Source organism: Gallus gallus, chromosome 1 (assembly GCF_016699485.2).
Source record: "Gallus gallus isolate bGalGal1 chromosome 1, bGalGal1.mat.broiler.GRCg7b, whole genome shotgun sequence".
NCBI classification, from domain to species: domain Eukaryota; kingdom Metazoa; phylum Chordata; class Aves; order Galliformes; family Phasianidae; genus Gallus; species Gallus gallus.
Window position 1 is genome coordinate 117938674 of NC_052532.1, and position 15251 is coordinate 117953924.

A 15251-nucleotide genomic window follows, 5' to 3' on the forward strand; every position below is an offset into this window, starting at 1 on the left:
CAGCAGTGAAAAGCCAGTACCCTTTGTGCCATGAGCAGCTTCAAAGTGAAACGAAGAGGGAGGGCAGATACACCTATGCTACACCATCGCTGTCTCCGTTCAGTGGGGTACAATGTTGCATGCACCTCTCCTGGGCACCCACACTCCCAGGCATCGAAGTCCACAGGGTGGTGGGACACATGCCAGGGGCAGCAGGGGACAGGCCCTGTGAGTGAGCCACAAATGCCACGCATGGAGGCTCTGTGATTCACTGACATGAAAAGCAAGATGTTAGGGATGTACAAAGGAAAGAATGAATACTGGGCTTGTGAACATATCCCCAGTTCTACGCTTAAGTACATGACCTTGCCCCTGCAGAGAATTTTTTCTAGCATGAATGTCCCTCCTTGCACATATTCTGTGCCAAAGAGGTCAGCAAAGCTGTGCAAATGTTGCCACATTCCAAGAATCATGTTTTACTTGTCCTCAGATCCCACTTTTTTAGACTCAAACAGTATGCGAAGACAAATTTAATACGTATTTCTCATATACTCCTGCCTGTGCTCCTTATGTCTCAGCCTTTTTTTCCCTAGCCTTTCTTGCTCCTGCATCTGTTACTCTGCCTGGAAGATCGAAAGTATTCAAGTATTGATTACACGTCTCTCTGACACACCGCTGAAGATGTCATCTCCCATCTTCACTCTGGTTTACGTGGCAGGTTTCTTCTCTATGTATAAAACACATCACAGTTGTATTACACGCTGTTGTTGTTTTCAATAGAAACTGCATTCAACTCACCCAAGTTTTCTTTGGAAGTTTTTTTTTTCATTTCACCCAATGTCAGCCTTCTCCGCTGCTGGCAGGCACGAGGTCCACCCGGAGGCTGATGCACCCGAGACGGCTGTGCTGCCGTGTCACAGCTTTTTATCCTGAGCTCAACGCTGATTAAGTCCTGCCAAGTGCCCGGCAAGTTGGGACAAATCTTTTATTACTTGGCTGCGTCTGAAGTCTCTAAACTAAGGCTTATCCAGTTCAATAAGTGGTGGAACAAAGGCCGCTCTGGCATGAAGGCTGTTTATACTTCAGCAGCGGATTCTTTTTTTTGGATCATTTTTCATTAAACCATTGGAGGGCCTTGGAAGTGTGATTGTTGCCCGCTGCCACAGCTCTACTGCTGGTCCATCACACAGCACTGTCCTGCGGCCGCCCCACGCGCGTGTCTGCGCACCGCCGCTCCGAGCATCCCCGTGCGGAGCCGGGCTCTCGAACAATAGCAAGGGGCCTTTTACACCACGCAAAAATATATTAAAAATACATAATGTAACTTGTCTTAATATACTTTTCTGAGTCTAAAAATATGCCAGACCAAAAGAAACATATTTACATAAAAAGCAGACAAGGTCAAATAACAAAGAAAGCCCTTAATTAGTTGTAATCAACTTTAATTTGCATACCGTATATAATTCCTAAATGATTGTTAATAATAACTTTATATAATGGACTTCCAATTTTCATGAAAATGGCACATTTTGATAAGCAGACACAAAACCCTAGTACTAATAAGGTTTAATTTGCATACATTAGACTGATTATCCAAACAAAAGGATTACAGTATTACTTCTCCATACCTTTATGTCCTTATTATGCACATTTATTAACTTCACAAAAGCTAGCTGTTAGTGACAAACAATAGCCATGGCTGGGAGAGAAATCTGCGGTGTGAATAAAGTGCATTTTAATGCCTAGGAGCAAAGTTTATACCGCATAAGTGTTTTGTTTAACTCTTTCTTTGCAAAAGGCATTGTGCTGGATCAGACGGGCGCTATTAGCCGGATAAAACCCTTCTTCATTACACGACTTCTTGTAAAGAATGCATTTTGTGCAAAAATGACCCACTCATGCTCCCGGTTTCCTGATGTGAAGTTAAAGACATGGATGGTGCTTGAACATATCAGGAAGCATGTTTACAATCACAGGATTAAGCTGTTAACTCGTGTGATACCAGGGCACGGTGTTAATAAACATATTGCCGTGAGCTTCGCTTTCACAGCGTAAATAATAATACAGGTGGCAATAGCTGTTCCTGAGGGTATCACACATACCCCGCAATTAAAGTGTGAGCAAGGGGGAGGGAAAAAAATCATTAGTAGAGCCGGTGTCTGAAGGAAACGATGCTCGCAGGGGCTTGTAAGAAAGCCAATGGATGTGAAGCATAGACTGAATGCCACCCTGGAGCTGTGTGACACGGGCTGCGCTGATATGCCACAGTGACAGTGATGGCAGAGGAGGATGTCACAGTGCTGCGCCTTGCAGCTTTCTGGGGAGATGTGCTGCCTTGAACGGAGCTGCTGCTGCTGGAGACACATCCCCAGCTTGCGTGGCCCGCCCTCATGAGCCGAGCGACTGGCTCCTCCGGAGCGCTGCAGCTGTCATCACAAGCCCATCTCAAGGTAGGTTGTTTCTTGCACAGTTTTTGACCAAGATCTCCATGCCTACTCACAGCCTGTTTGCTTGAAACGTCGGAGCAACACAAATCATTTCTTAATGTTTTTGCTGGCCCCATCCAGACAGTCCATTGTCTCTCTACAGTGCCCATCTGGAAAGGTTGCCAAATGATATTTCTTTCAACACCATTCCCATCCCACTGCTTTCCAAGGAGCTGTATGAGCTCTGCTCATTTTCACCTGTGCAACTCAAGGCTACTGGCCTCTGGCTCCGTCCTGGTTGGTACCGCACCGTCAAAGCCCGGGGTCCTTCCCCCAGCAAGAGCTCAAGGATTTTGCTGGGAAACTGTAAACGAATGAGCACCTCACTCACGGTGTGGCCAAGGAGCTCTCTACTGGACACCACATCTGGAGTAGTCTTGCACGACGACCTCGTGCATTCGTTGGTCTGGAAGGGCAGGTGAGGAAAACACATTTCAGAGGGTGTACCTCCTGGCATCCAGATGGAACTTAGATTCCTAAAAACACCACTGAAAACAAGCCTTGGCATCCTGCTGGTCTCAGCTCCCTGAGAATCTTCACACACGACTCAGTAAAGTTGCATTTGGATCTTGGTTGCAATCGTTAATCTATAGATAGGAATATTTTCCTAAGATCTTAGTGCTGTATTCACAGTCTTCTTCATAGCACTTTACGGCAATTAAGTGAGGTGTGCCTGATTCCCCCTTTCCCTCCCCTTTGTTTTTCTTTGTAAAAAAAAATGGTAACAGTTTAGGAAGCAAGCTCTGCCTGGGCCCAATCCTTTGTTCCCATTCAATGCAGAAAGGACAAAAAAGTAAGAGTATTACATGTTACGGGCATTTGGCCTTTTGTCTGTCTTACTGGAGGTCAGAATCCACCTTCAGCTTTAGAGGTCATTTTGCCCCTTGAATTTGCACAGCCTTGTCCTTGGTAAATAAAAATAATAATAAATTGTAAAAATTGAAGAGACAGTTAAGATTGTCTCATTATTCTCATCAGTAAATTTGCGTTCAGGAAGAGAAGGCATACAGTCCCAAGCCAAGTGAAAGGTCCATGTTCACAGATCAGAAGCTACACTCAGTTTCAGAAACCTGAGGGCATTCAGAACACTCCAGGCATTTTGACAATACCAGAACAAAGCCGAACCATCCCTTCTCATTCGTGTTCAGAGAGAAGAACAACAGCATTTTCCTGAACATCTTCAAGCAAAGAGGATGGGAGCACACCCAGTGCTAAAGAAGGCCAGCAGACATCCTCCAGCAGCCCCCAGCCCACCCGAAGCCTTTACCCATTTCTGCTACGGCTGCCTGGGTCGCAGCACAAAAACCAACACACCAATGCACTGTCACTCATGAGAGAGCCCCGCTGACTTGAGGAATGAGGGGTTACAAGTAAGGGTAACAAGGCAGGAACGCAGGAACAATAATTTTGTTAAATCCAACACCTTTTGTTTAAAGTTAGTTTTTTTTTCTGAGGTTCTGTAACATTATTTTCAGTTTTCAGGAGCAGAAACAATAGCGTAGCACAGTAAGTGCCACGTCAGTCTCACGGTATGATAGAAAGCTACGAGACGAGAAGGCACGTCGATTCCGAATAATAACTTACAGCCCGTGATTTCAAGGTTGTACAGTCCATGTGCACGACTGCAAATATCTGCCTATAGAGCCTTCCGAAAACTACGTACGAAGGGGAAATCTTAAAACACGTTTCTTTTTGTTGTTGTTGTTGTTGTTTATTTTTGAATGGAAAACTTCAAATCAACAGGCCAACAAATTGCAGCCCTTTGAAATGCTGAGCCAATTTACAATCAAATATTAAGGGTTTTTTTTTTTTCAGTTAAGAAAAACCCCTGAGGTTGGAAGGAAACGCTCTGCTTTACACTAACGCACTCACACTGTCCTACAGCACCACACACACCTGCTGCCATAGCTGCTGTGTTCTTCCAGAGACAAATTTTGCCACAGAAGTGCTTAAGAACGCATCTCCGTTCATGGTTGTTTCAGAGCATGAGACTTTTTCCTCATTTTTTATCTTCTTATCTTAAAGTTTATTTGGTTTGGGTGTCTCAGAAGCACCTCCTTCTGCCATCCACGGCTGCGTGCCCTGCTTCTGTTAGCTGTGCTCTCATGGCTGCCCCAGGGTGCTCCAGACCTCCCTGTTGTGTCCTTCCCAGCAGCATTACACCTGTGAGACAGGCATTCCATCCGCACAGGACCAGCTGTTCTCATAAAGCATCCCTCCTCCTGCAGAGCACCACAGAGCACATTACAGGCAGTTGGACTTTCCATTAGGAGAGACACGGGGCACGAAACAGAGAGCTCTGGAGAAGCGCACGGGGATACAGCAGCACTGAGCATTTGCCAGCTGACCCCATGCAGTCTGTGCCAGAGAGGCTCCATAGGGAGGTGTCAGCACCAAAAGAAGCAGAGGGGCGCTGACAGGCAGCCCCTTAACATGGGGATGAGGGGGAATCACTCCATGAGTCAGCGAGCATCAGCGTCCATGAAGAACACACAACGTCAGGTGCGGGTTTTTCCTAACCACACACCTTTTTGTACCTTTATGGCATAGTGATGCTCCCTCAGTAAGGAGGAGGCAATGGCTTCTAGCACGTGCAGCAAACAATGACAACAGCTCTCTGGTGGGGCTAGAGCATCGAGGGGCGAGATCCGACAGAGCCCTGCACAGTTGGTGCCCTTCCCTCCACCGGCCCATTTCACTTTGGCTGCTCATCCGGGCCAAGCAGGTGCAGGGGCTGTTGCCCAGCGCCAGCACTCTGCCTTGTGCCCTCCTGCCATTCCCCCGCTTCCAGCTCCGCCAGCAGCTCCAGCACGGCGTGAAGGTCGCGCCGCAGCCGGGAGAACGGGGTGGAAAGTGTCCTCTGCTCGCCAAGCGCTCATTTGAATTTGTAATGGCTTCGCTCCAGCGCTGCTCTACACCCCCTCTGCCGTTAGGATCACGTTCCCGTGGCACGAGCACCGGCAGAAAACCCACTCTGTAAGGCACTCGCCAGGACGGGCAGCGCGGTGGGTGCTATCGGCCGGCCCTACAGCTCCACCACGGGAGCCATCTGCAGCCAGGCCACCCCGGCATGCGTTTAAAGGAACCGCTGAAGCGTCGCAGAAAACAAACACATCTGAGGAGACGATGCTCTGCTCATGGTTATTCCACGAGCAGAAGAGAATGCGTTTGACAAATAAATTATTTGTTATGAATCCTTTGCTCAGCTCCAGTCAGCACATACAAAAGAAAATAACACAGAAGGTATAATGTTAAATAAGCCTATGATCATCGTTTTAATTTTTTTAGACCACTGCACCTGAACGCGTTCATAATCTCCCCGAGTTGCTGAGGATCGCTGCCGCAAAGTGGCTGCAGGTTTCACACAGGGGTTTGCTGGGGTTGGAAGAGCTGAACCCCAACCCGTCACTGACCTCCTGGAAGAGCCAGGGCAGGAGTACGGCCCCACACAGCTCCCACGCAGCCCAAGAACTCACGCTGGGCCAAGATGGGGTTTGGAGCTTGATGATCCTTGAGGTCCCTTCCAATGCAAGTCGTTCTACGAGTCTATGGGACCTCTGGGACAGCCCTCAGGGCCTGCGAGGCCTGCACTCCGGTGAAGCCTGAGGAGGGCACACAGGAATGGGTGGAGAGGGGCGGCGGGAAAGCCGAGGGCTGCCAAAAAGCCTCGGGAGCCTCTGGAGGGAGGGCCCCGAGTGCCTTCCAGGTGACAGCACGGAGGAAATGCGACCAGGCGGTGTGGAGGGAGGCCTGCACAGCAAAGCACGGGGCTGAGGGGATGGAGGTGGGCGCGGGGGACACGGCGGAGAGGGGAAATAAAGGTGGGCTCCGCTCAGCTGGCTGCTGTGCCCTGCGAGCCGTGAGAGCTGTGCTAACAGGAAGGTGAAGCGGCAAGGAACTGAGAAACGATCAGAGAAAAAGGACGTAGAAAACACTTTCTGAATGAAGTACGTGGAACAAGGCCCGGCCTCCGCCCAGCCCCGGGTACTGCCGAAATACTAAGTTTAAGAATAATGACTCCAAAGTGGCCACCGCTGCCGACAGCACGCCCTGCCCGGGCATACGGCAATAGGGATGTCGCCACCTGCCCCGGCAACCGCAGCACAGGAGCCGGGGCTGGGCCGGGCAGCACAGCGCTGCTGCTGCTGCGCGATGCCGGTTCCGACGGCTGCGAGCAGCGTACCGCGGCTGGGGCCCAAGGAAAGCAGCGTTGCGTGGGAAACGCGAGCCCTGCACGGCCGTTTGGACGCGGTGCCCGAGCACCGCCGGGTACGGCTTACCCGACGTTTGGGTCGGGAGCCGGCGGCAAGCAGGGAGCGTGCCGCACGAGAGCAGCCGGGGGAGCCGCGGCACCGCCGGCTCCGGGGCGGCACACGGGGGCTGCTCCCCCCACCCCCCGCCCCCCCGTAGCTCCCACCGCGCCGCACAGAGCCGGGCCCGGGGGCCGCCCGCAGCGCCGCTCCGCACGGCGGTGCCCAACCGTGCGTTTGGGTGAGGCGGGCGCCGCGCTGCCGGCGGCGCTGCTGGGGAGTCCGGCGCTGCCCCTGGGGCCCGCAGGGCTCCACGCGTCCCGCCGGGGCTCCGGTGCTTTAACCCCGAAGACGCACCTCGGTGGTTACAGAAATTGAGTGCCGACAGCCGCCGCTGCTGCGGCGCTCCGCTGCGCCGCTGCCCGCGGGGTGCGGCCCGGGGCCGGGGGCGGGAGGAGGCCGGGGGGAGATCCCGGAGGGGTACCGAAAGGGAGAGAGAGGGATAGCGGGGCCGCCGGACGTGCCGGGCCTGCAGCTCCGGGACGGGGGAGGCCGCGCCGGCAGCTCAAGGGCAAACCGTTCCTTCCGTAGAATGGAGAGCGGTGACTGTGGCACGGGGGTTGGGGGGTGGGGGTGGGGAGGTTATAAAGTTGTTGTCGTTTTTCCTTCTTTATGGCGAAGGGAGAGGGCGAAAAATACAATGAATAAATCTCGACCGTAATATGAACGGTAATCGTATTAACAATAATAATGATGACGATGGCGATGATGATGTAAGCGGCCCGAGCCGAGGCCCATCCGAGGCCGTGCCTCCCTCTGCCCCCCCCCCGGCTCCCGCCCGCGGCATCGGGACCCCCAGCGCGGCCGCCCCGGCGCGGGGCTGCTGCGGGGAAGCGGCGCGGAGGCCGGCGCTCCGTGCCCGAACGTACGAATAAACGGAATCGAACGACACGGATAGCGGCGAGAGCGAACCCCGGCGGGGCCGAGGGCTGCGTTCGGGAGAGAACAGCCGTCGGAGCCCCCCGGCCGCGGGGAGGGAAGGGGAGCGGGGCCGCCGCTCGGGGCCGATGGAGCGGGCGGATCGCCCCCGGGCCGCTCTCCCGGTGCGGCGGCGGTGGGTTTGGCCGAGCTCGGCGAGGTGTTCTCCTCCGAGCGGAGCGGTAATTGCCGTAATCCTACTGTATCATTTGGATCATTGCGGTATTGTTGTTTTCTCCCTCTCGTTTCTCGCCCCCTAACACTGCAGTAACGCGCTCCGGTGTTAAATTAGCGGCTTGCGGGAGAAGGGCGGGGGGGGGGGGAAAGAGAGAGAGAGGGAGAGACCTCGAATGAATGAAAGTTTGTTTAAAAAAACAAAAGCCCCAAACCCACACAACGAATAAACCGAGGGAGTGACACGGCAGAGGCGAGCCCGCAGCGCTCAGCACCCCGTGTGCCACCGGGCAGCGCCGAGGCGGCCCCGCGGGACCCGCGCTGCGGGCGTACGGCGGCGGGGAGCCCCGGGGCGGTGCGGGGCGGTGCGGGGAGAGCCGAGGGCGCTTCCGCGTTCCCTCTTCTGTCTTTCGTTCGTTTCTTTTTAGTTTTGTCGATTTCTCTCGGGGTTTTTTCTCCTTTTGAGAGTTGCTCTCGCTATCTTTTTTATATTATTACGCGTTTTCTTAGGTGTGGAACCGATGCGCTCGTCGCCCCTCGCACCGCTGATGGCACCGGCAGGGCCCGGCCGCCGTCCCGGGGCCCCTTCGGGACGCCCGGAGCCCGCACGCACCCGCGCGTTCGTTGCTCTTTTTTTCCCCTCCAATTTGCGCTGTTCCGGAGACCGGGAGCCGCGGGACTCCGCCGTCGCTGCCCCCGCCCGCCCTCGGGAGGGGCCGCCCGGGTGCGGAGGTGCCACGGGGGGGCCCGGAGCTGCGTGACGGGGTCGACCGAGCCCTCCTGGGTGGACGGGAGGGGAAAGGAGGGGAAATGACAAAGCACCGCGGCTCGACGCCGTTCCCGGGCTCTCCCGGTGCCGCAGCGCGCTCCGTCCGCCCCGGGGCCCCGGCTTCTCCCGGCGCGGCCGCGCCCCGCGCGTGGGTACCGGGAGCGCCGTGCGGACGCTCCCCGGGGCGCGCCCCCCGCTCCCGGCCCCGCCGGTTCCTAACGCGGCCGTCGGGGCAGGGACGGGGCGGGCGGGAGCAAAACCCGGCGCGGATCTCCCGTCGGGGCGGGGCCGGGCGCGGCGCGAGGGGGGGCTCCTCCGCACCGCCCCCGACGGCCGCCCCGAGCGGCGCCCGCCCCCGCGGCGCGGGGCGGGGAGGGGCGGCGCGGGGCGGGGCGGGGCGGGCGCCGCTCCGGGGCGATCCGGGCCGGGCTTTGCGGCGCGCCCGGTGCCGGCGTCCGCCCGGCCTCCGGCGGGAGCCAATCAGGGGGCGGCTGCCCGCACGTGGAGCCGAGGGGACTCAAGAGCGCCGCGGCCGCCGCTCACTCCCCCCGTGACGGGCGTCCCGGCGGCACCGGGGGGCGTCCGCGCCGCCGCCGCCATGAGCGGCCCTTACCCCGAGGAGAGCTGCGCCGAGCGCCCCGACTGCAAGAGCAAATCGCCTACGCTGCTCTCCTCCTACTGCATCGACAGCATCCTGGGCCGCCGCAGCCCCTGCAAGGTGCGGCTGTTGGGCGCAGCGCCCAGCTTGCCCGCGGGGGCCGCCCGGCCAGAGCCCCCCGACGGCGCCGCGCAAGGTGAGCCCCGCGCCGGGCCGGGCGTCCTGAGCCGGGCGGGAGCCGGGGGGAGCGGGGCTGCGGCGCGGCGGGGGGGTGCCCGGAGGCTGTCCCGGTACCGCACGGATCTCTCGCATCCGAAATTCCTCCCCCCCCCAAAAAAAAAGGAAAAACGGGAATTTTTCGGGAGGGTTTGTAAAAGGCGGAGCGGACGAGCTCCGGAGCTCCGGGTCGCGGCATAGAAGTAGCCCCGGGGCCGTCGTAGCCTCCGCACCGAGGGCGGCTCCGGGCCGGGCGGGACTCCGCGGGCCGGGCCGTGCGAGGTGGTCTCAGCCCCGCGCTGACCGCGTCTCTCTGTTTCTCCCTCCCCCCCCCCCCCCCCCGCACCCCTCTCCTCGCCGCAGGCTCCCCGAAGAGCAGCCCCCCCTTCGAGCCGGCCGAGCTGCACCTGCCCCCCAAGCTGCGGCGGCTGTACGGGCCGGGCGGCGGGCGGCTGCTGCCGTCGGGGCCGCGCGGGGAGCGGCCGGAAGGGCGGCCGGAGGGAGGCGCCGGGGCCGGGGCGACGGCCGGGGCAGGGGCCGGTCCCGCGCCGTGGGACACGCTGAAGATCAGCCACGCGCCGCAGGTCAGCATCAGCCGCAGCAAGAGCTACCGCGAGAACGCGCCCTTCGCGCCGCCGCCGCCCGCCCGTGACGAAGCGGGGAGCGGAGCCCCGCACGTCGAGGAGCGGCCCGGCCCCGCCGCGCCGGCCGCCGGGGAGGAGGAGGAGGACGAGGAGATGCTGGAGGAGGAGGAGGACGAGGAGGAAGAGGAGCTGGAGGAGGACGACGAGGAGGAGCTGCTGGGCGAGGACGGCGGGGGGCTGCTGGAGGAGGCCCGCCGGGGCGCGGGAGCGGCGCCGGGGGCGGAGGGCGGGGGGCTGTCCCCCAAAGAGGAGCTGCTGCTGCCGCCCGAGGACGGCGAGGGCAAGGACGGCGAGGAGAGCGTGTGCCTGTCGGCCGGCAGCGACTCCGAGGAGGGGCTGCTCAAGAGGAAGCAGCGCCGCTACCGCACCACGTTCACCAGCTACCAGCTGGAGGAGCTGGAGAGGGCCTTCCAGAAAACGCACTACCCCGACGTCTTCACCAGGTACCGGCACCGCCGCGGCGGCGCGGGGAGAGGGGACCGAGGCGGGGAGGGAGAGCCCTCGGGGCTATTTTTACGCCGCCGCCGGGCCCGGATCGGGTTCGCGCTCCCCGCGCGGGTCGGAGCGGGGCGGCCCCGCGGGGCGCGGATCAAAGCGCCGCCGGTAAAAATAGCGCCCGGCGCGGCCCCGCCCGGGGCCCCAGGGAAGGGAGGGGGGAACCCGGGGCCGGCCGGCTCGGGGGCGGTTGGAGGGGGAAGGGATGGGGGGGGGGGCTGCGGACGCGGCCCCGTCCCGCCGCGTCCCGAGGGCGCGTCGCGGATTTCTCGTTCGTTTTGTCGGGAGGGGCGCGGAGGGTCCCGCGGGGAAGGAGGGGGGGAAATCGGCTGCCGGCGTCGCCCCGGGGACGGCGCCTCAGGCGGTGCTGAGCGCTTCGGCGTCGGCCCGTTCGTTTGGGTTTCCATCGTAATTTTCGTCAACCGTCCCGGCGAGACGCCGCGGGGCTGCGGGGCCGGGAGCGCTCCGGTAGCGCCGAGGTGGCTCCCGATGCGCGCTAATCGCGGGCGGCGGGCGTAGGGCCGGGTGCGGGCGGCTCGGTGCCGGCTCTGACGCGCTGTCCCCGCAGGGAGGAGCTGGCCATGCGGCTCGACCTGACCGAAGCCCGAGTGCAGGTGAGTGAGAGGCGGCCGCGCTCGGCGGGACGGGGACGGGGCCGGGCCGTCCCCGCGGCCCCGACGGAGCCCCCCGCGGCCGAGCGGTGAGAAGGAGGGGCCCGCGCCGCCAGCGGGGTTCCGTGAAAGCGCGCTTAGCGCCGAGCAAACGGGGCCGTCGGAAGGCGGAGCGCCGGTCGCTTCCTGCCGCCCGCCGAGGAGCCGCTTAACGCCGTCCCGTTGCCCGGTTTCGATAGCGCCGGGCCGCGCGGCTCCGATGGCGGCCGCGATGCCGTTAGAGGTGTTTGCGCCCCATTCCAGAGTGCGCCGCCCGGGCCGCGCCTCACCGCCACGGCGACGACAAACACGGGGCGGCCGCTGCCGGCGGCGAACAGATGGTCCCGGCCGCGGCGGCGCGAATCACTCTACAGTTAAAATCGGGCGCTGATAACGCGCCATAAATTCCATATGGCTCAGTGGGTACGCGACGGCCCCGCGCATTACGGGCGCCGAGGCGGCCCCGCGCTCTGTTGACACATCGCTCCATCGTCACACAGCGGCCGTGACGGCGGAGCCGCGCGTTCGGCCCGGGGGCGCGCGGCGTGGGAAAGTTAAATAGCCCCGGCAGCGAGAGCCCCTCCGGCCGAGGGGAGGGTGGGGAGCGGGGAAGGGAACGCCGCTTACCGCAGCCCCTCCGCCGGCGCTCGGCCTTCCTCCGGGCTCCGTGCCCGCGGGATGCCGTGCGGATCCCGTCCGCGGCGGGAGCGGTGCCGCCGTGCCCGAGGCGAAGCGGCCGCGGGTGGGACGCGAAGGGGCGCCGGGAGCCCCGCCGGCCGCCGCCGGGCGCCTTCCCGCCCCGCGCGGGAGCCTCTCGTTCCCTTTCCCCGGCGGTGTTTCCTCCCCGCCGGGCCGCAGCCCGGCTTCGCCCGGGGCTTTTACTTCTGGGGAAGGGCAGGAGAGAGGAAAGCGGCGGCGGCGGCGCCGCGGCTCCGCGTCGTCTCGCTTCGGAGAACGGTTTTGTTTCGTACCGTCCGGAGCCGCGCGGAACGCGGCCCCGAGGGCGGCCCGGCAGCTCCGTCCGCGCCGCGGGCGCTGCGCGAATCCTCTTTTGGTCGCGGCGCCGCGCGGCCGCGATTTCGTTCTCCCTTCGACCGGGGGAGAGCGCGCGGCCGCCGCTGCCCGCCAGCGCTTCGTGGCGGCGGGACGCGGTCGCCGCCGATTCGTTCCGTGGGGGAAATAGCGGCTCGGCCCGGGGCCCGGCGCGCTGCTAACGCCGCTGTCTCTCTTGGCTTGCAGGTATGGTTCCAGAACCGTAGGGCTAAGTGGCGGAAGAGGGAAAAGGCTGGGGCTCAGACACACCCCCCAGGTTTGCCTTTCCCTGGTCCCCTGTCCGCACCTCACCCCCTCACTCCGTACCTTGATGCTAGTCCTTTCCCTCCTCACCACCCAGCTCTAGACTCCGCCTGGACCGCCGCCGCCGCCGCCGCCGCGGCCGCCGCCTTCCCGGGCCTGCCGCCTCCTCCGCCCGGCTCCGCCGCGCTGCCCCCCGCCGGGACCCCGCTCGGCCTCGGCACCTTCCTGGGCGCGGCCGTGTTCCGGCACCCCGCCTTCATCAGCCCCGCCTTCGGCAGGTACCGGCCCGGCCGCGGCGCCCCTCCGCGGGGCGGAGCGCGGGGCGCGGATCGCGGAGCGGGGTCGCGCCGCGGAGCCCCTCCGTGGGGCCGCTCCGCCGTTCGAATCGGGGGCGCCGCCGATTGGGCGCCGCGCGGGTCACGTGCCGCCGGCCCGGCCGCCGATTGGCCGAGGGCCGCGCGCTCCGCGGGGCCGAGGGACGGCGCGGTGCGTCCGCGCCGTCGGCGCGGCGCTGACGGCGCTCTGTGCTTCCTTCCTTGCAGGCTCTTCTCCACCGTGGCCCCGCTGGGCAGCGCGCCGGGCGCCGCCGCTCTCCTGCGGCAGCCGGCGCCGGCGGCGGCCGAGGGCGCGGTGGGCGCGGGGCTGGGGGAGCCGGGCAGCGCCGCCGCCGACCGGCGCGCCTCCAGCATCGCGGCGCTGCGCCTGAAGGCCAAGGAGCACGCGGCGCAGCTGACGCAGCTCAACGTGCTGCCCGGCGGCGGAGCGGGGAAGGAGGTGTGCTGAGCCGCCGGGCGGCCAGGGCGGCCAGGGCGGGCGGAGCCGGACCGAACGCGAGTGTGAATAGTAACCGTAATTAATAACGAGAATCGCGGGCGGAGGAGCGCCGGCGGCGGAGCCGCGCGCCGCGTTTCCCCCCTCCGGCCGCCTCCGGTGCCGTCGCCGAACGAAGAGCGGCGAACCAAAGGGAACGGCGCCGCCGGGGCGCGGGGCCGCGACTCTGTACATAGCGTTGTTATAAAAGACGGAAAACGAACCGACGCGCCGCAGAGCTTTGTATGCGGGAGGCGACGATGTTATGAAGGCGTCGCACTCGGAGCCGCGGCGCGCGCGTCTGTGGCCGCGCGGGGCCGCGGGGTCCCGGGAGGCGGCGGCGCGGGGCGCTCCGTGCGCGGCGGGCATCGCGACGGCGGGCGGGGGGGCGGCGAGGGGCGGACGGGTGTACTGAGCGGCGGAGAGGAGAAAAGACGAAGAAAAAGGACGAAACGAGCCCCGAAAATGCGACCGCGCAGCGCCGGAGGCGGCCGCACCCCGCGTTCGGGCGTCTCCGAGCGCCTTTCCCCCTCCGTTCATTCCTCTTTTCTATTTATGTGTCCCTCCTTTTTCTTATGTGCTTTTGTCTCGTTTACTTTGTAGCGTTTGCTCTTTCTTTTGTTTTTTGTTTTTGTGGGTTTTTTTTTAATTATTATTATTCACTTGCAACGATTTCCCTTTCGCCTTTCGTTGCGTTTTGTTTTGTTTTTACTTTAAACTTTCGCTGTCTGTTTTGCATCTCTCCCCTTCGGCGTTACGTTCGGAAGCGGCCGCGGCCGTCGCGCCCCGGGGCGGCTCCGCGGGGTTCTCCCGGCTCCGTGCGAGCCCCGGGCACAGCCCCGCACGCGGGCACACAACGCGCACCGCACCCCCGGCGCTATCGGGGGGGGGGGGTCTCGGAAGCCACCACGAGCGCAATAATAACGATAACGATCATAACAATAAAATGTAATGGGGAAAGTCGTGTTCGTTCCGTGGGCGTTTTTGGCGGCGCAGCCCGAAACGCCGTTCTGTTGTTTGGTTTTTTTTTGGTGGTGGTGGCGGCGGCGGTGGGGTTGGTTTTTTTTTCGCCGTGAGGAAAAGGGGGTTCGTTCCGGAGCCGTCACGCGGTAAGAAATGCCTTTCGCCGCTCGGACTCCTCGGGCCGGAGCTCCGCGCACGGCAGAATCGCGCTTCCGCAGGCGGCAATTTCGCTAATCCGGGGGTTATTACGGCGGGCCCTCATTAGGATCGCGGCGCTGCCAAGCAATCCCATCGCCGCCTGAAAAGAGGTTTACCCCGCGCCGTAGAGGCGGCGGCCGTATTTACCCCGCGCGGTCATTGGCGCAGAGCTGCGGCCGCGCACGGAGCCCCGCGCAGCGCTGCGCTCCTCCGAAGTGCGGGGCGCTGAATGGAGCGCTCCCTTCGCCCCGCCGCGGCCCCGGCGCTTTCTGCTCTCATCCAATTAGCGCGGTGTATTAAGCGGTTTATCATCTCATAGTCAGCTATTGAGAGAAACAAGGCGAACACTTTGCAATAGAGCCTGCTCTCCTTTGACACCCTCAGGTACTTACATATTCCACTGTGCTATGAATAATAGAGGAAGAATAGAGCGCTAATTCCCTCATCAAAGAGCGCCTTGTCTGCTGCTTTGCTCAACAACACCATTCCGATCAAAAGAAAAGCAATAAAGCTTAGCATAACAAAACGAAACCTACTTATTAGCTTAGTGGTTAAATTAATGCAGAGCCGCCGCTATTCAACGCCGAGGTTTGAAAACAGCCTCCAACCACCCCATAATGCTGCCGTCGGGATGGAGGAATTTTAATCTGAGCTGCGAGGCCGCCGCAGATGAGTTAATCTATTAAAGAGCGATGAGGAGGGCTCGCGGGGCCGCGCCATTCAGCGCGGCGAGCGGACGGCTCCG

At 61.6% G+C, this 15251-nt stretch overlaps 2 protein-coding genes across 3 annotated transcripts; one reads left to right on the forward strand and one right to left on the reverse strand.

The window, feature by feature from the left end:
• Positions 1-1404: 1404 nt before the first annotated feature.
• LOC112532747 (collagen alpha-1(I) chain-like) lies at positions 1405-9236 on the reverse strand. Its single transcript, XM_040653004.1, has 3 exons — positions 9209-9236; positions 8366-8647; positions 1405-7279 (listed from the first exon to the last, which is right to left on the reverse strand). The coding sequence occupies exons 1-3, from the start codon at positions 9234-9236 to the stop codon at positions 6375-6377; spliced, it is 1215 nt and encodes a 404-aa protein (XP_040508938.1). The 3' UTR covers positions 1405-6374.
• On the forward strand, positions 9178-15035 carry ARX (aristaless related homeobox). 2 transcript variants are annotated; one of them, XM_025146483.3, is made up of 6 exons: positions 9178-9430; positions 9814-10537; positions 11158-11203; positions 12479-12548; positions 12633-12813; positions 13078-15035. In XM_025146483.3, the coding sequence occupies exons 1-6, from the start codon at positions 9235-9237 to the stop codon at positions 13316-13318; spliced, it is 1458 nt and encodes a 485-aa protein (XP_025002251.2). In that variant the 5' UTR covers positions 9178-9234; the 3' UTR covers positions 13319-15035. The 2 variants fall into 2 exon arrangements, with proteins under 2 accessions (XP_025002251.2, XP_025002247.2); XM_025146479.3 differs by having other exon boundaries at positions 12479-12813.
• Positions 15036-15251: the final 216 nt, after the last annotated feature.

Excerpts from the sequence above, each read along its gene's own strand:
- ARX (XM_025146479.3), top strand. The coding sequence starts at position 9,235 with ATGAGCGGCCCTTACCCCGAGGAGAGCTGCGCCGAGCGCCCCGACTGC. Across the intron at positions 9,431-9,813 it reads CCCCGACGGCGCCGCGCAAG|GCTCCCCGAAGAGCAGCCCC; the intron begins GTGAGCCCCGCG and ends TCCTCGCCGCAG. Across the intron at positions 10,538-11,157 it reads TACCCCGACGTCTTCACCAG|GGAGGAGCTGGCCATGCGGC; the intron begins GTACCGGCACCG and ends CTGTCCCCGCAG.
- LOC112532747 (XM_040653004.1), bottom strand. The coding sequence starts at position 9,236 with ATGGCGGCGGCGGCGCGGACGCCCCCCG. Across the intron at positions 8,648-9,208 it reads GGCGGCGCGGACGCCCCCCG|GAGGGCTCGGTCGACCCCGT; the intron begins GTGCCGCCGGGA and ends CCGTCCACCCAG. Across the intron at positions 7,280-8,365 it reads TTCCACACCTAAGAAAACGC|CTGCCGGCGCGGCCTCCCCC; the intron begins GTAATAATATAA and ends TTTGCCCTTGAG.